This window comes from Phycodurus eques, chromosome 7 (assembly GCF_024500275.1).
Source record: "Phycodurus eques isolate BA_2022a chromosome 7, UOR_Pequ_1.1, whole genome shotgun sequence".
Classification (NCBI taxonomy): domain Eukaryota; kingdom Metazoa; phylum Chordata; class Actinopteri; order Syngnathiformes; family Syngnathidae; genus Phycodurus; species Phycodurus eques.
The window spans coordinates 6,325,836-6,345,194 of NC_084531.1; the positions used below are offsets into that span (position 1 = coordinate 6,325,836).

A 19,359-nucleotide genomic window follows, 5' to 3' on the forward strand; every position below is an offset into this window, starting at 1 on the left:
CCTCTCGGTGTCCCACTTCTTCTTAGCTAATCTCTTTCCTTGTATGATTTCCTGCACTTGGAGGTTCACCACCAAGTCTCCTTCTCTCCTTTCCTGCCAGAAGATACACCAAGTACTCTCCTGCCTGCCTCTCTAATCACCTTGGTTGTAGTGGTCCAGTCTTCTGGAAGCTCCTCCTGTCCACTGAGAGCCTGTCTCACCTCTTCACGAAAAGCTGCACAACACTCATCCTGTCTCAGCTTCCACTACATGGTTCTCTGCTCTTCCTTTGTCTTCTTAATCTTCCTCCCCACCACAACAGTCATTTTACACATCACCATCCTATGCTGTCTAGCCACACTCTCCCACTACCTTACAGTCAATAACCTCCTTCAGATTACATCATCTGCACAAGATGTAATTCACCTGCGTGCTTCTGCCTCCACTCTTCTAGGTCACCCTATGTTTGTGCCTCTTCAGGAAAAAAGTGTTCACTACAGCCATTTCCATCCTTTTGGCAAAGTCTACCACCATCTGTCCCTCCAACTTCCTTTATTGGATGCCGTACTTACCCATCACTTCTTCATCACCCCTGTTTCCTTCACCAACATGTCCATTACAATCTGCACCAATCACGACTCTCTCTCTGTCTGGGAGGCTCAGAACTACTTAATCTAGCTCCTTCCAGAATGTCTCTTATACCTCTCGGTCACATCCTACCTGTGGGGCATAGGCACAAATCACATTATACATAACACCGTCAAGTTCAAGTTTCAGTCTCATCACTCGATCTGATCATCTTTTCACCTTCAAGACATTCTTAGCCAACTCTTCTTTTAAAATAACCAAGACTCCATTTCTCTTCCCATCTACACCATGGTAAAATAATTTAAACCCTGCCCCTAAACTTCTAGCCTTACTGCCTTTCCAACTGGTCTCCTGGACACACAATGTATCAACCTTTCTCCTAATCATCATGTGAACCAACTTCCGAGATTATCCTGTCAGTCTCTACATTCAAAGTCCCCACATCCAGCTATATGCTGTGTCCTTTCCTCTTCTCTTTCTTCCGAAGAACCGGGCTTTCCACCGCTTCTTCGTCTTCTACCCACAGTAGCTGAATTTCCACCAGCGCCCGGCCACGACCGATCCGGTATGGAATTCTTTGGATGAACGCTCAGATTTGTTTGGCAAAGTTTTAAGCCAGATGCCCTTCCTGACGCAACCCTCTGCTTTTATCCGGGCTTGGGACTGGCCTACAGTTTGCACTGGCTTTTACCCCCCATAGGACTGCATTAATAAGTACATTTTAATTCAATTCTGTCATATATAGTTGTTTTTTTTTCATGGAATAAGACATGCTCTTGTACGTTGTACTATACGAAAGCTTCACTCAGTGGATATAATAATTAGCCATTTCCAATATCAGTTTCTAATTTTTAATAACGTAGTGCCTTTGTTTAAAACCTCCCCACTCCCACTGGAATGAAGAGATAATTGCAAACCTAAACCATTATTTTCTCTTGCTCTTGAACCAACACAAAGATTGCCTTCCTCCGTTGATTTTGTTACCCATCATAAGACAAAAAAGTTAAAAGCCCTAAAAAAATCTCATTACAAAGTCTATTTGCTTCATCTGTTGGGCTCAGTGAGGAAGTAGATTGCATTTTCGTACTTCATTAATAACTGACTATGTGAACAATGGCAAAGGAAAGGTTTCTTCATCTTGAACTCAAACTACTTGGGCATTTTGAATCCCAGAAGCAAGGCAGTCATTAAGTGGTCTGAATGTTTTGATCATGTAGTTGCATTCTATTTCATTATACATGCAGTCTAACTTTATATGTCCCTTAACAGTATTTACCTTAACATGGACAACAGTGTGTGTCTGGGTGTGGTAGCTCAAAAGAGTAGTGTTGTTACGTGCACAGATGTTTCGTTCAAAGGAATGAATATTTTTAGTGAACATACTGTACTGAATCAGTTTATGAAATTATTCTTATATAATTATAAAAAAGAAGTGGAACGGTGGACGACTGGTTAGCACATCTGCCTTACAGTTCTGGGAACTGGGGTTCAAATCTGCCCCCCACCCCACCCCCACCCCTACCCCGTACTTATTAGTATCCCTGTACTTGGCTGCATTCATCTTTCCTTCGATTGCAACCAGTCGTCCTGTCCCTGCAGCTGAAAACACCCCAACATCATGATTCTGTCCCGGCCTTGCTTCACTGTTGGGACTGTATTGGACAGGTGATGAGCAGTGCCTGGTTTTCTCCACACATACCGCTTAGAAATGAGGCCAAAAGGTTCTATCTTGGTCTCATCAGATCAGAGAATCTTATTTCTCACCATCCTGGAGTCCTTCAGGTGTTTTTTAGCAAACTCCATGCGGGCTTTTATGCGTCTTGCACTGAGGAGAGGCTTCTGTTGGGCCACTCTGCCACAAAGCCCCGACCGGTGGAGGGCTGCAGTGATGGTTGACTTTTTATAACTTTCTCCCATCTCCCGACTGCATCTCTGGAGCTCAGCCACAGTGATCTTTGGGTTCTTCTTGACCTCTCTCATCAAGGCTCTTCTCTCCCAATTGTTCAGTTTTGCCGGACGGCCAGCACTAGGAAGGGTTCTGGTCGTCCCAAACGTCTTCCATTTAAAGATTATGCTCTTAGGAACCTTACGTGTAGCATAATTTTGTTTTGTAACCTTGGCCAGATCTGTGATCAATTCTGTCTCTGAGTTCTTCAGGCAGTTCCTTTGATCTCATGATTCTCATTAGCTCTGACATGCACTGTGAGCTGCAAAAGATCTGAATACTTATGTCTGTGTGATATTTCAGTTTTTCTTTTTTAATAAATCTGCGAAAATTTCAACAATTAAATTGTTTTCTGTCAATACGGGGTTCTGTGTGTACATTAATCAGGAAAAAAATTTACTTAAATATAAGCTGCAATATAACAAAGAGTGAAACATTTAAGGGGTCAGAATACTTTCCGTACCCACTGTACATTTCCGTACCCACTGTACATTAACTAAGAGGACAACAGTATCGTTAGTGTTGATTAAAATAAAGTAATGCCCTTTCGGATCTCCTTCAGAATGTAAAATGTCCCCATTGAAGAGGTCCCTCAGTATCGCAGTACCGGCTGCCCTTTCTGAGCCATTTGATAACCAGATATTGTTGCCCCATTGTGCTCTCCATAATTGTGCATTGTTCTTAACAGAGTGTGTCTCCTGGAAAAAGGAAAAGTTAGTTCTTTTGTTGTTTTGCAAATAAAAATAAACATTTACGTTTGACATTCTGCCTCAACCATGAAGAGAGAAAACAGAAAAAGACAATATAAAAAAAAGAAGAACGTCGAAAATGTGAGGTGCTTAAAAAATATTGGGCAACATCTCCCTTACCAATAGAAAACGTGTATAAATCAGTATTAAACAATCTCCTTATGAGGCAGACAACAGCAAAACCTAGCTTTACAGAACTAGCTATTAAGTTGAAAAATAAACATAAAGTAAAGAATGGGGAGAAATGTAAACATTTGAAAGTGCCTTTTACCACAGAAAAGGAAGACAAATGTAAAGTTATACTGTTCTTTTCCCCCCCATCACATAATTGCAAGCCACAGTCTGTAAGTGTCCCAAACTCAGTAGCGTCTTTATCAAACCTTAGTTCTCCTCCCTTTGGAGGACATAAAATCTTCAGTGGAGTGCAAAGAATTTTGTCTTGGGCCTGTTTGAAGCCTCTTGGTATCTTCCTAGGCGGTGGACTATATTAATGTCATTTGTAATTTTTTACTGATATGTAGGTACTACAGCGCAGCAAATCTTGACAACCTTGGATTTAATATCTTCTAAATTCCCTTCAGGGACACCATGAAGTCTGAGGTTCCATTTTCGTCCCGTACCTTTCCGCTTCAGTAAGCTTGATTTGCAAATCTGCTATTTGTTTGCCATGCTTTTCATTGGTAGTTTTTACCACTTTTATATCAGTCTTTAATAACGCAACCTCTGCAAAGGCAAAATCAATAAACTTCTTCAGGGCCTCAATTCCCACTGCATTTCTGGTGACCATGGCCTCCAAGTTATTGGCTTGGTCATTAATTACAGCAAGAATGTTACTCTATAAATCTGTTAAGGACATCTCAGATTTCTGTTTTTTTCTTTTGGTTTCACCGGCGTGTCAGGAACAGACTGTGGCATATGGTCGGCATTTCGGCTGCAAGTATCAGACCCAGAGACTCCATAATCGTGATCCGCAGAGGTAACAGCCATTGAAATAGTAACTGAGCAGCTCTCTTGGGTCATTTCGGCATTTAAGGGTGCTCCAAAAATCATACCTTCTTTGCAGACAGGAATTCCTTTATCTTTTCATTTTCTACCTTGTTCGTTTGGCAGCATGCAGTTGGAAAGTGACGACTCACACTCACAGTTAGCAGCGTAGCTATTCTTAGCTTAGCTCTGTAAAATTGGCTACCTTTACAGTTAAAAAAAAACAAAAAAACAATTGGGTTAATTTTAGCTATAAGACCGGAGTGTAAGTTACATTGAGATTGTAAGTCACATAAAGGGTATAATTTTGGTATCATGTGGTCGCCATCTTGCCCGATCGCTCCGGTAGCTTTCTGTCACTCACGTCTGAATTTTCAGCGAATGACCAATGAGCAGGAAGCATCCAGGCGGGGGCGGGACTTCACTAAACATTCTACCATGTGACTTGCGATTCGCCAGCATTGTCACTCACTTCGGCAAATGACCAATGAGCAGCCAGCGTCAGGCAGTGCTGTGCAGGCGGGCTCGGGACTGAATTTAACTGAATGTACTGTTGAACTGAACTGTACTAATGTACTGAATGCACTGAAGAACTGAAAGTGAAGTGAATGTACTGTCAGCCACGAATGATCCGCAAATGAGCGATGTACTGGTACGTCCATCCATCCATCCATCCATTTTCTACCGCTTATCCGAGGTCGCGGGCGCAGTAGCTTTAGCAGGGACAACCAGGCTTCCCTCTCCCCAGCCACTTCATCCAGCTCTTCCGGGGGGATCACGAGGCGTTCCTAGGCCAGCTGAAAGTCTCTCCAGCGTGTCCTGGGTCGTCCCCGGGTGTCCTCCCAGTGGGACGTGCCCGGAACACATCACAAAGGAGGCATCCGGGAGGTATTCGAATCAGATGCCCCAACCACCTCATCTGGCTCCTCTTGATGTGGAGGAACAGCGGCTCTACTCTGAGATCCTCCCGGATGACGCATCCAGGCGCTCGCTTTCGAGCCCCACCTCCAGGTCTTGCTCCAGAGGGGGGCCCCGGTGACCCGCGTCTGGGCAAGTGAAACCTAGAACCATTTGTTTCTTTCTTCAAAGGGGTTTTTGGAGCCGTGCTTTGTCTGGTCCCTCACCTAGGACCCGTTTGCCATGGGTGACCCTACCAGGGGCGTGAAGCCCCAGACAACTTAGCTCCTAGGGTCATCGGGACACACAAAGCCCTCCACCACGATAAGGTGACGGGTTCCAGGAGGGGGTACTGGTACGTATGAAGTGATTCATGCGGAGGTTCACTGCGAACTAGTACGATGAGTGATTCATTCGCGCAGGGAACGATGTACTACGCAGTGAACGTACTCATGAATGAGTTTAGCTAGCTTTCACTGGCAGCCGTATCTTCAAGCTAACAGCTAATGTTGAGTCAGTCAAGCACATGAAAACAAGCACATATACGGTGTTTCCATAATCTTAACAGACGACACATAAAGTCATGAGAGGACAGGAGACTGACATGCGAGTTAGATTTGCCTGTGCAAGGCAAGATGAAGGTGACAGCAGAAGGGAGTTTAAGGCGGGAGATTTATTTGAAAAGATTAATAAGAAATTTAAAATAACACGTATATATTTAGACATAGGGTTGGGCATTGTTTAAATTTGAGCGATTCCGGTCCCGATTCCGGCGGCACGGTGGGCGACTGGTTAGGACATCTTCCTCACAGTTCTGAGGACCGGGGTGAAAATCCCGGCCCCGCCTTAAAGGAGTTTGCCTGTTTTCCCCGTGCCTGCGTGGGTTTTCTCCAGGTATTCCGGTTTCTTCCCACATCCCAAAAACATGTGTAGTAGGTTGATTGAAGACCCTAAAAATTCCGCGTAGGTGTGAATGTGAGTGTGAATGTGAGTGTGAATGGTTGTTTGTTTATATGTGCCCTGCGATTAGCTGGCAACCACTTCAGGGTGTACCCTGCCTCTCGCCCGAAGATAGCTGGGATAGGATCCAGCAAGCCTGCGACTCTAGTGAAGATAAACGCTACAGAAAATGGATGGATGGACGGTCCCGATTCAGGTTCCTTATTTCGATTCTGGTTCCAAACGATTCTGGATTCCGATTCATTTAGGGAACTGGGTCAAAAATGTGTTCATGGTTTAAATAAAGGGTGTCCAAATTATGAACATCCATTTTCTTAGCAGCCCGCAGCATCGACTAAAATGAACATTTGACACGGTGTTCTTTATAACCACTATAAATATCATCACCTATGAACTAAAAGGCAATGTGCATGGAACTAACCCAATTGACTGAGTATGTATTAATTAATGTTTCAGATAAAAGTTAAATATAGCATTGTTAAAATCGTTAAAATTGTTGGGACTGTTTTATCATGTCAAATGGTTTATATGTGCAAGTTTTAACTTGACTTCCTGTTTTAGGCTTGTAGCCTTTTATTTTGAAGGGTGCGCACTGGAACTCTGCATTTTGACTTGAAAAGTAACTTCACACGGCACCGGTGATTTCTCCTCCTCAGGCATCATAAAACTCTGTACAAACCACATACACACACGCATGCACACACACATGCACTCACACACACACACACACGCACACACACACACACACACATCAATTGTGCCCAGCTGGAAAGGCTTGAACGGGTTCCAAACACATGCAAGGGCCACATTAGCAGTCTGGCAGGAACTAAGACCTTCCCTCAAAAGCTGGCACCCTTTGGACAAACTGGAAGTGTCACAAAGTGGGTATACTCTAATCCAGTCACAGTCATCTTTTCTTTTTCTAGCAGTTCTCATCACCCACCAGGGTTGATTTGGGAAATAGAATAAATATGAATTGTGTTCATAAGGACATATTGGAATTAATGATTGCTGCAATGGGACGGGCTAAGATGATACAAATCACAAACTATGATGCATTCAGTCTGAACAGTGAGCCAATGTATAACTTGAATGTAAGAATCACATACAGTCGAAATCACATGGCTTTGGTATGGCTGCTTCAAATGTAGCATTGCTATTAATTAACAGCTGAGTAGTTATTACTGGACTTATTGTTGCATTAATGTATTATTACCTGCGTATGGGATGGGGGCGTCCTTGTCCAGAGCTACCAGAGGCGGATCAAGCAGAACAACGTCAGTGTTTTCGGTGATTACCCCATGGTATGACGTTTCAATCCACGGCTTGTGTTTATTCACTGCGGGAAACAAAGTATGAAGCGTGAGGGGTGCACTGCTAGAGGCAACATAAATGGCAAGATTTCACAGGCTGATAAATGTGTAGACATCTTCAATTTAAATGTCAAAGAAGAGCAACATTTAGTTGCACTCACACACAAAAAAAGTAAGCATTCGTGAATTTTAATTTTTTTTTGCTCTCCCAGAATTACTTTTTGTAAGACTTCGCGTTTTAGTCATCCACATTCTAACTATTTTCTCTTGCATGTTATTTCCTCCTTTCAGATATCCCCTTGAAGGTTTCAAACCAACAGGTCTCACTCAATGACTACTACTTCACTGCCAGCAGAGCTCCATAGCGAAGGCCATGTCACAACAAAGATCCTGTGCTTACGGTATAATTAAAAGTTCCCTGAACTGAGTGGCACGCTGAATCATGCACATGTGTTTCATTGTAAAAATAGACAACATGGATAGGATGATAAAATGAAATGACCTCAATAAAATGTCACAAATAGTCCATTCATCCATCCATCCATTTTCTACCGCTTATCCGAGGCCGGGTCGCGGGGGCAGTAGCTTTAGCAGGGACGCCCAGACTTCCCTCTCCACAGCCACTTCATCCATCTCTTCTGGGGGGATCCCGAGGCGTTCCCAGGCCAGCCGAAGGATGTAGTCTCTCCAGCGTGTCTTGGGTCGTCCCCGGGGTCTCCTCCCGGTGGGACGTGCCCGGAAAACCTCACCAGGGAGGCGTCTGGGAGGCATCCGAATCAGATGCCCCAGCCATCTCATCTGGCTCCTCTCGATGTGGAGGAGCAGCGGCTCTACTCTGAGATCCTCCCGGATGAACGAGCTTCTCACCCTATCTCTAAGGGAAAGCCCGGACACCCTGCGGAGGAAACTCATTTCGGCTGCTTGTATCCGGGATCTTGCTCTTTCGGTCACGACCCACATCCAAAAACAGTCATTAATTGTATTATGTATTATATAGTATATGTTATATTAGCCTACTTTTTTAAATGTTGTCGTGGAAATAATACAATTAAACTACACGTTTTGGAAGTTAATTAAATCGTCATTCCAAACCCCCCAAAAATGTAAAATGTACAAATAGCGTTCTAGAATCGTCTCAATAAACCAATTTATTATTTCAACCTCAGGCTTGACCCCTTAGCTCCTCATAAATCCCAAGTTTCCATATTGCCAAGACAAACAAAATGCAAAAAAAGTGTGAAGTTGAACAGCGTACCGTTTGCATATTTTGATCACTTTGTATGTAGTTTTTATTTTTATTTTTGTCTGTCCCAATATTTTTGTCAATATAGTTTAATACCTGGTATTGTTATGAATGTTGCATCAAAAATGAAGATATCAAGATGTTGTTGACATTTATATACTGTGAGGTACATCTTACATCATAATTTAATTCTGCATGGATTGTGTATTCATGTTTCTTCAGACCAGCAAGAGCCCGGGGTAAACATGCTAACATTACTGCAACAAATGTTTTAAGTTTCCGCCTGAAAAGCATTGCTAATTATACAGCCCAGATAGAGTCACTACAAGCATTGATTGATGGAAACACATTAGTATACAGCGTTATCATGAGATGAATATGCATAAGTTTGCTACAAAAAGTAAGTGGTAAAATGATAGGATTATTTATTTATTTATTTTTGAAATTATAAAAGCCAAGCCTTGTCATTTAGGGATCAATTAACTTGGTGCTTCTGAGTGCAGTAATTTTTAGGGGAATTGTTATGCATCTTTGCTGCCAAAACTGCCATAAGGACAAAACAGTTAAGAGGAAATGTCCCCCCAAAAAATGCAGAGGAAACTCCACTCTGTGTCCTAGCCAATACCAGCTGTAGTGACACCACCGACTTGGAGGAGAACTGCAGCACACTTTCAAAACAGCGCGCGTGGGTCGCGCTTGAGTATAAAGGCTTCTTTATTCTCGCGCGGACGGCGACCGCGCTGACGTCACTGCGGCTGTCCCACGCGTAGTTTGCCTTTATACTCTAGCGTCATCACAGCATGTGACTAAAACGGACCAATCACGAGAGATGATCTCCGCGGCGTTCAACGCGCAGCAACTATTCGGGTGCGCGGCAAGCTACGCAGTCTGCGTGGTGCAATTCGTCGGCCACGTGATGCAATGCGGGCGTTGTCGGTCGCGGGATTATATAGAGGCCTTTAGGGAGTATTTTGTGCTACTTGATAATAACCACAAGAGATGTGAATTTCATCACAATGCCTGACACCTAATGTGGAGTTTGGGGCTTTTGAGGACTTCATGTTCAGTCATAGAACGGCTTTGAAGCCCTGCTGATCTTTTAATTATTCTTGACCCCACAATTTGTGCTACGATCCATGATTATTTTACGGTTGCCTAAGGCTCACCTGAACATTTTGTCAACAACATTTCTGTGATTTTTAATGCACTTCCAGTTAATCAGCACTGATGTTTTGCTTTATATCCAGTCATAAAATACAGCAAACTAAAGATGCCAAATTACATTTGAGATAACATCACTCCAGTGGCATCTTTAATGATATCAACATTGTTCCTTACCATGAGCGAGCGACAGTGCAGTTGTCACAGTTTAATGATGGTTTATGCTCAGATCTACATCATATTGACATCAGTGTGTCGATATTTCCCCCCATCAGTAGTGATTCGTTCAGATCCAATAATCTCTGCAGTGTCTCAGTTGGGCACCACCCTCATTCCATCACAGACAACAAATACATCTAAGCTATCTGAGCAGATTGGAATCATCGGATTGACACTATGGGACATACCCCTGGAGTGCACCAACATGGTCTACTTTTGTTGCAAATAATTCAGTCCACCACAGGTTGTGAAAGATGAGAACAGGGTTTACCAAATTAAAATCCCAATCCATCAGCCTCAAGATTCCCAAAGGGAAGTGTTGCAGCCTCTTGCCTTGCTGGAATCTAGAGCTGCAACTCGACACTTAGGATGGCTTCACAGATCGCTGTCTCATTTGGATGCCAAACAGAGCAACCATGCATCAAAGACTGATCAGAACTCAACTTTCACTAATTGTCCATTGACATGTCTTCAAATGACCCCAACAATTATTGGTTTTGAAGAACGCATTGATTTTTCTTCAATGAATCACGGAAGGCAGCATCGATGTAGTCCGAATGCTTAAACTGGGGTCTGGCAACAGTAGCTATAGCAACAGTGGGTAAACAGCAATCCTAAAATGACATTGTGTAGGCTATGAACCCAAACATATTCTGCTTCAATAAAGCAAAAGAAAGAAAAGAATGAATAAATAAATAAATAAAATGAAGCATGGTTAATATTGGCTAAAAATAAGGGAATAGAACAATTTAAAACATCCAGCAGGAAAGTAGAAAATTTTTTTGTCCTTATTGCTAAAAGTCAAGCATTTCTTTGTAAATGACTCACCGCAATTAGAATGTTTTTTTTTTTTGACATTTTAATTGAACCTGGCAGCGTTGAGGCTCCAGAAGCCTCTAATAGAATATGTGCTTATAGATTTGACCAAGAAAAACATACCTCAGCTGTACGCCAAGTGACCCCAATTTTAGAAGTAAACAACATTCATTGGCGCCTTAAAGCAACCCCAGTAAATGAATGGCATGCGGTAATATATTGTAAATGGAAGCAGGACAAGTTTCTTAAGGCTTTTGATGAAAAGGCTTTGCCGGTCACAGGAATTAAACACACCATTCTGATTTTTATCTGCTGATAAGGGAAGGACTCTGGTCAAACAGCATTTCTTGTGTTTACTTTAAAATGGAAGCAGAGGTTTAAATACCATGACGTTCCACAGAGAGAAAAAAAGCAAAGGGAAACTGTTACAATTTAAGAATAATTAAAATCTTTTACTCTCTTTGTCTCTCACAAACACACTTTTACACACATGCGTTGCAAACACACACAGTAATTTGGCGGCCCTAAGGCAATCCTAGTCATGGGCCCCCCCACATCTGTGCACTGCAAAGATTTTGAATATTAATGATGATCATCAACTAAAAAGTGTGTATTTGAGAAATTCTCCTATTTACTGAGCTAGATAAAGTCCTTAAAATCATTTTTGAGGATGATTCTATAACAAGTTAGTCATCTTGATGCTTTTTCTGTAATTGATAAGAACATTAGGCAGCTTTTAATTAATATAGTTTACTATTCTGACCACTTTAAAACTCACATCATGAAAAGTGTCCCTTGTGTCTCTCGCCACTTCATCTCTACTGCATCCTCCCCAGCTGACAATGACAGCAGTGCTTCTGCTACTGGCAAGAGCACCTGGGTCTTGCTGTTGTCGGTTATGCACGTTCGCTGCCACCATAAGGTAGAAACCAATGGTAGTTTTGATTTTAAAAAATAATAATTGTTTTCCTCTCACCTGCTCTTTTTCAATCCACAAGAACACCTCTGCTTCATTTTCCTCACAATACACCACCAAGTTTGTTTCGCTAACCTCTTCCAGAATAAAGTCTGCATATGCGCAGTAGGAAGATGGAAATGTCATGTGTGTGTGTTTGTGTGTTCTAGGTTTTGTCTTCCTCTCTCTCGTTTCTCACACACCTGCTCCTGTGAGCATCTTCACCACCTGTGCCTCGTTCATACCTAATTACCGATTGTATTTAACCTCGTGTCTCATTCCCACTCGTTGCCAGTTCGTTGTACCTTGTCGTCACGTTCCAGCATTCCTTGTCACAGACTCGCAGTAAGACTTTGACCCTGTTCCGATTATCGACCTTGCCTCTTTGCCTCATGTTCTTGGCTACTGTTGCCCTTCTTGGATTGCCTGCCCGTGTACCGACCTATGCCCGTCTATTAAACCTCTCTTTTTGGAAACTGTCCATTTGTTTTGGAGTCTTGCATTTTTGGGTCCTAGCCTCTGTTCCGTTCATGACAGAATGAACTGGCCATAACATGGACCCAGCAGACTCAGACCCGGTGCGCAAAGCCCTTCAAGCGCAGGGTCAACGCCTCTCGAAGCAGGATGAGCAGCTTGCTGCCCTCCACCTTCATCTAGAGGGACTGTCAAGGCATCAGGACAATATGATGAGACATGTGGCCTCACAGTTTGAACTTCTTATGAAAATTATCCAAGAAAAGGAACCAGTTGGCACCACACCCAATACCGCCACGGTATTTCCATGTGAAACAGTCAACATGCAGCCACCTGCCACCTCCGCTGCTGTCTGCCCACAGCTCTCTCGACCGGAGAGGTTCTCGGGAAATTCTGGGAACATTAAGCCGTTCATCACGCAGTGCAAACTCCACTTTGAGCTCCAGGCAGCTGCCTTCCCCACCGAGCGGGCAAAGATCGCTTTCGTCATTTCCCACCTGACTGGTCGTGCGGAGGCGTGGGCTACTGCTGAATGGAGCCGCAATTCCGCCACGTGTCATTCATGGGCTTTTTTCGTAAAGACTATGGAGCAAATTTTTCAATTTTCCACTCCTGATCGTGAGGCAGCTCGCTCCCTTGTCACCTTACGACAAGGCATGCGCAGGGTGTCAGATTACGCGATTGAGTTTCGCATTCTAGCAGCTGAGAGTCATTGGAATAATCGGGCGCTACTCGATGCCTTTTTTCAAGGACTATCCCCCGCCGTCAAGGATCATTTAGTGCCGCTAGACCTGCCGACCGACTTGGACACTCTCATCGCTCTCGCCGTAAAAATCGACAAGAGGCTTTTGGATCGCGAGCTGGATGGAGATCGGCGGAAGGCTGCGTCACCGCGCACTTTGAGGACAAGCCTCGGTGACCAGCCAAACCAAGGCAGATCCCCTGGTTCCGGTCTCAGCCCACTGGCTAACGTCCCCACGGAGGAACCCATGCAACTGGGCAGGTTCCGTCTCTCCCCTGAGGAACGTCAACGCCGGCTGAGGGAAGGGCGGTGCTTCTACTGCGGTCAGTTGGGTCATTCCGTGAGCAACTGTCACGTCAAAGTTGCCGGTGCCGGTAGCAAGGGCACGGGAGAGGTGAGTCTGAATTTGATGAAGGAAGACCCTACACGGGTTCTTCCTAAAGTGACACTATGCTCTCCTGATCAAGAAATTCATACACCTGTATTAATTGACTCTGGTTCTGACTCAAACTTACTCAACTCCATCCTCGTTAAACGTATGCAGCTTAGAACCTTTGAAATAAAACGCCACCGCAACACCTATGCTGCGGACAGCAGTTCTATGGGCAAAATCACTCACCACACTCACATTGACATTTCCCGATTCTCACTCGGAACGCATTAGTTTTCATGTTTTTGACGCCATGAATCAGGACCTTATCTTAGGGAACCCATGGTTGAGATTACATAACCCCCACATTGACTGGTCCTCTGGGCAGGTTATGTCATGGGGCAGCAATTGCGCCCGGAACTGTTTCAAGCCGCCATGTGATGTTCAGGGTCATGTTTCCAAGGACAATCCACAGACCCCATCTGGGGATCCTGATTTATCTCAAGTGCCCACCTGTTACCAGGATATTAAAGACGTTTTTTCCAAGTCCAAGGCCAAATCCCTTCCACCCCACAGACCTTATGACTGTGCTATTGACTTGCTGCCTGGAACCACACCCCCACGAGGCAGGTTGTTCTCTCTTTCAGGGCCGGAACACAAGGCCATGAAGGAGTACGTGGAGGAATCACTGGCAGCCGGGATCATTCGCCCATCTTCATCCCCTGCGGGAGCAGGATTTTTGTTTGTGGACAAGAAAGACAAGACCCTGCGACCCTGTATCGATTACCGGGGTCTCAACGATATCACTGTAAAAAACAGGTACCCTCTTCCCCTCATCTCCACCGCCTTTGAGTTCCTGGAGGGAGCCAAGGTTTTCACCAAACTGGACTTAAGAAATGCATATCATCTAGTCAGAATAAGGGAGGGGGATGAATGGAAAACAGCATTTAACACACCAACAGGATATTATGAATATTTGGTAATGCCTTTTGGGCTTACTAACGCTCCAGCTGTTTTCCAGAACCTCGTCAATGATGTCCTGCGTGACATGCTGAATGTTTATGTTTTTGTTTATTTGGATGACATTTTGATTTTCTCCCCGGATGAGGAGACTCATATTATTCATGTCCGCTCTGTTTTGCAGCAGTTACTGCAGAACCAACTATGTGTTAAGGCTGAGAAATGTGAGTTCCACAAGGCGTCAGTTTCTTTTCTGGGTTTTGTCCTGGCTCAAGGTGAAGTCAAAATGGACCCTTGCAAAGTCGATGCAGTAATTAATTGGCCTACTCCCACGTCACGCAAAGATGTACAAAGGTTCTTAGGGTTCGCAAACTTCTACAGAAAATTCATCAGGAATTTCAGTTCTATAGCCTCTCCTTTGCATGATCTTACCTCTCCACACAAACCTTTTGCATGGAACCCACTTTGTCATGCAGCGTTTCAAAAACTTAAGTCGAGCTTTACCTCCGCTCCCATCCTTACTTTGCCAGATCTCCAACAGCAGTTTGTGGTAGAAGTCGATGCGTCTGATGCCGGAATAGGAGCAGTGCTCTCCCAGAAATCTCTCAAGGATGATAAATTACATCCTTGTGCTTTTCTCTCCAAAAAACTGACCCCAGCTGAGAAAAATTATGACATTGGTGACCGTGAACTGCTGGCAGTCAAGGTGGCCTTGATGGAGTGGAGGCACTGGCTAGAGGGGGCACAGACTCAGTTTTTAGTATGGACAGATCACAAGAACCTTGAGTATATTAAGACTGCTAAAAGATTAAATGTGAGGCAGGCTAGATGGGCTCTGTTCTTTACTAGATTTAATTTCACGCTATCCTACCGACCCGGTTCTAAAAATGGTAAGCCAGATGCTTTGTCACGCATTTTCTCCGAAGAGAATTCTTTGTCCGACCCAAAGACTATTTTGCCCAAGTCATGTTTTATTTCCGCTTTTGTTTGGGACATTGAAACGGCGGTTAAAGGGGCTCTGAAAGACACTCCTAGCCCTGACGATTGCCCTGAAAACAGGCTTTATGTGGTTCCGACCTTAAGGGGAAGAGTCATCCACTGGGCTCACACGAACCGCACTGTATGTCACCCAGGCATTGCCAAGACTCAATCAGTGGTCGAACAGCGCTTTTGGTGGCCTAATATTAGGAGGGATGTTATTGATTATGTCAATGCTTGCCAGGTATGTGCTGCCAACAAGCCCTCTCATCAACGTCCTTCTGGGGAGTTGCGACCCCTGCCAATACCACAACGTCCTTGGTCAGACATTTCCGTAGACTTTGTGACAGGATTACCGGCCTCTAAAGGAAATACCACCATTCTTACAGTTGTTGACAGGTTCTCTAAGATGGCACACTTCATTGCACTTCCAAAACTCCCCTCAGCTAAAGACACTGCCGAGCTGATGATTAATCACGTTTTTAAGTTCCATGGTTTCCCCAAGAATGTGGTGTCTGATAGGGGTCCCCAATCCATTTCGCAATTTTGGAAGGAGTTCTGCAATCTCATAGGTGCTACCGTCAGTCTGTCATCTGGGTTGCATCCTGAAACCAACGGCCAAACCGAGAGGCTGAACCAGGACCTGGAGACGGGGCTCCGATGTCTCGCTTCACAGGATCCGCGATCCTGGTCTCAGAAATTGGTTTGGGTCGAATTCTCCCACAATTCCCTCCCCTCTGCATCCACTGGTCTATCGCCTTTTCACGTTGTGCATGATTACCAACCATCTCTGTTTCCTGCCATAGCCCCTGAGTCCACAGTTCCAGCGGCATTAACCTTGGTGAGACGCTGCAGGAGGACCTGGGAGCGAGCCCGACAGATGCTGCTGCGCCAGGGACGGTCCTACAAAGCCGCTGCTGACCGTCGGAGGACACCGGCCCCGAACTACAAAGTGGGTCAGCGAGTTTGGCTCTCGACCAAACATATTCCACTCCGGGTGGAGTCCAAGAAGCTCGCAGTTTCCAGTGTTTCCACTTGTTGCCTATGCCTCGCAGTACTTACTGAATTATGGAGCAATCTATGAAAATACAAGTTTTACTTACACATAAGCACCTTCTATAAGTATGCCTTCTCACAAATGAGTGGAGTTAAATGCCACTGAACCATTTTTGTTCTTCAATTGAATTTAGCCAGAGAGGTTGGGCCAAACAGTTATTAAACCAGGACATGCTAATATAGTCAGGTTGGGTGATAGATGTAAGCTAAATGTTGGAGCTCGGCTGCCATCCGCTGCCAGTCAGCAGGACTAGTTCCCTATGCCATTTCGTTACCAATTCAATTGTGAGTCGTGGATTTGACTGGAGGCTCTGTGTATGGCAGAGGTGCTATAAGAGCTGATTAACCTCTGACCCAGCCCACAATGTGCTGCCGGGTACCATCTCCTCAGAGGTGTGTGCTGCAATCTGAGCATGCACCAGGGGGGCGACGGAGGAAGAGAAACAGTTGTAATTAAAAAGAAAAATAATTGTGGGAAATGTATCCCACATTAATCAACAAAGGGGCTTTGATGAATACATCAGCAAAATGAAAAGTAAACACAGCAGAGACATAGCAGCAATGAACAAGTAATTACAATGTCAAAGACCTGGTAGCTCAAACATGTCCATCAAACCCCAAATTATGGATATTCGGACTTTCGGACCACAATCAATATCAAACCTATGAACTAAAAGGCAATGTGCATGGAACTAACCCAATTGACTTAGTGTTTATTGATTAATGTTTCAGATAAAAGTTAAATATAGCATTGTTAAAATTTTATCGCATCAAATGGTTTATATGTGCAAATTTTAACTTGACTTCCTGTTCTACGCTTGTAGCCTTTTATTTTAAAGGGTATGCACCGGAACTCAGCATTTTGGAACGAAAGTAACTTCACATGGCACTGGTGATTTTTTTTTTTTTTTTTTTTTTTTTTTTTTTTTTTTAAATGGATGGAACCAAATGCTGTAAAAAGTTAATTCCTTTCCTTACCCACCGATGAGGCACAACGTTAGTGTTTGTGATACTGTGAGACAACGTTTATGTGAATTTTGTCACAATTCATTGTGATATAAAGTTGCTATGGTGAAGTTGTAGCTCAAAGTAAATTTTTTTTGCTGTCATCGGCTCTTACGTTGGTTTGAAGACTAAATTAAACGCTAAGAACCGTCAGTACAAAATTGCAACCAACCGTTTACCTGTTTACCTGTCTCAATGTTGGCATTGACGTATTTTATTGTTTTACTCACCCAATTGACTGAGAGTTGACTTCACTGAAGCTCCGCGCGGGGTCGGCTGAGACTCGGAGCGCGTCAGACGCTACACATCGTGAAAGCCTCCTTTGCACAATATAATCTTATTCCAAGTGTTGCACTGAGGCGACTGGTCATTAATTTTAACAAAGTAAAAACACACTTTTGTTCGCCGCCGTTGGGCACTAGCACATCTTCGTGCAAGTTTTTCTTTGTTGTTTTTCGCCACTTCTTCGGGGTCGGCGGACTTGGCATTGAAACTGAGAACCAAAACTTTTAAATTTGAACGATTCCGGGAGAAATTGGTTCTCGTTTCTTTTTTTTTTTTTTTTTTTTCTCGTTTCTTGATGCCCAACCCTAAGCATTTCCTTAGATTTCAGTCTATAAGTCTACTAGCTCTTCCATTGTGATGGATTTCTGGGTGTCGGTGTAGCGCCATTTATCATGGCACTCCCGTTGAGCAGGAAGAAAGGAATACTTCGAGACACAGGCTTTGGGCTAATTAGGTTTATTGAGAAGTTTACGTGTCATAACATCTGTTTTCAGAGTCAGATTAGCAAAAAGACCGCCAGAAATTCTCGGTCACAAATTTATAAAGTCTCGCATCTGTGGGCGTACTCTCAAAGACCAACCCTAGGCTTGATGGTTCGCTGGATGGGTTTGAATGGCAGGGATCCTCCTCTTACCTATAGTTGGTGTCACTTCAGTCCAGAAGGTGGTTCTCTCATCCATAAATTAACCGTATTCCTGCGGGTTCATGTGGTGCCAAAAAGACGAGGTTCAAGCTTCCCCAACCGTACCAAATGGTAATCATTATCTTTGATATTACAATGGCAATCCTATTTTATGGCTCACCTCCTCTCTTAACCAGATGAAGTACTGTTCCGTAAACAGCGGGGGTGACCTGCTGGGTAAGCAAACAGTCACAAGAATGCTGGCGAAGATTTTGTATGCTTTTTTTGGGTTGCTGTTTATTTGCAAGAAATCTTTTAGGTGGTTAGGTTCCATGTGCGCTGACCGTTGATTGCATATAGTTGGCTGACAGTCAACGGTCGCGGAACATGGTCCACTCGGACTCGATGTCCCCCGCCTCCCCCGGAACATGAGCAAAGTTCTGTCAGAGGTGGGAGTTGAAACTCCTTCTGACAGGGGATTCTGCCAGACTTTTCCAGCAGACCCTCACAATACGTTTGGGCCTGCCACGTCGGACCGGCATCTTCCCCCGCCATCGGAGCCAACTCACCACCAAGTGGTGATCAGTTGACAACTCCGCCCCAGTCTTCACTCGATTGTCCAAGACATGCGGCCGCAAGTCCAATGACACGACCACAAAGTCGATCATCGAACTGCGACCTAGGGTGTCCTGGTGTCGAGTGCTCGTGTGGACACCCTTATGCTTGAACATGGTGTTCATTATGGACAATCCGTGATGAGCACAGAAGTCCAATAACAGAACACCGCTCGGGTTCTGATCGGGGGGGCCGTTCCTCCCAATCACACCCTTCCAGGTCTCACTGTCATTGCCCACATGAGCATTGAAGTCCCCCAGCAGAACGATGGAGTCCCCAGCGGGAGCGCTCTCCAGCACCCCCTCCAAGGACTCCAAAAAGGGTGGGTACTCTGAACTGCTGTTTGGTGCATAGGCACAAACAACAGTCAGCACCCGTCCCCCCACCCAAAGGCGGAGGGAGGCTACCCTGTCGTCCACCGGGGTGAACCCCAATGTACAGGC

General features: G+C 44.4%; 1 protein-coding gene across 2 annotated transcripts in view; it reads right to left on the reverse strand.

Annotated features, from left to right (window-relative positions):
- The window catches only part of LOC133405347 (calsyntenin-2-like), a 277,979-nt gene that overhangs the window by 159,377 nt on the left and 99,243 nt on the right, over positions 1–19,359 (reverse strand). For both annotated transcript variants that reach the window (XM_061682215.1, XM_061682214.1), the window contains exon 2: positions 7,319–7,441. In XM_061682215.1, coding sequence (XP_061538199.1) covers positions 7,319–7,441 — 123 coding nt within the window. The remainder of the gene's footprint in view (positions 1–7,318; positions 7,442–19,359) is intronic.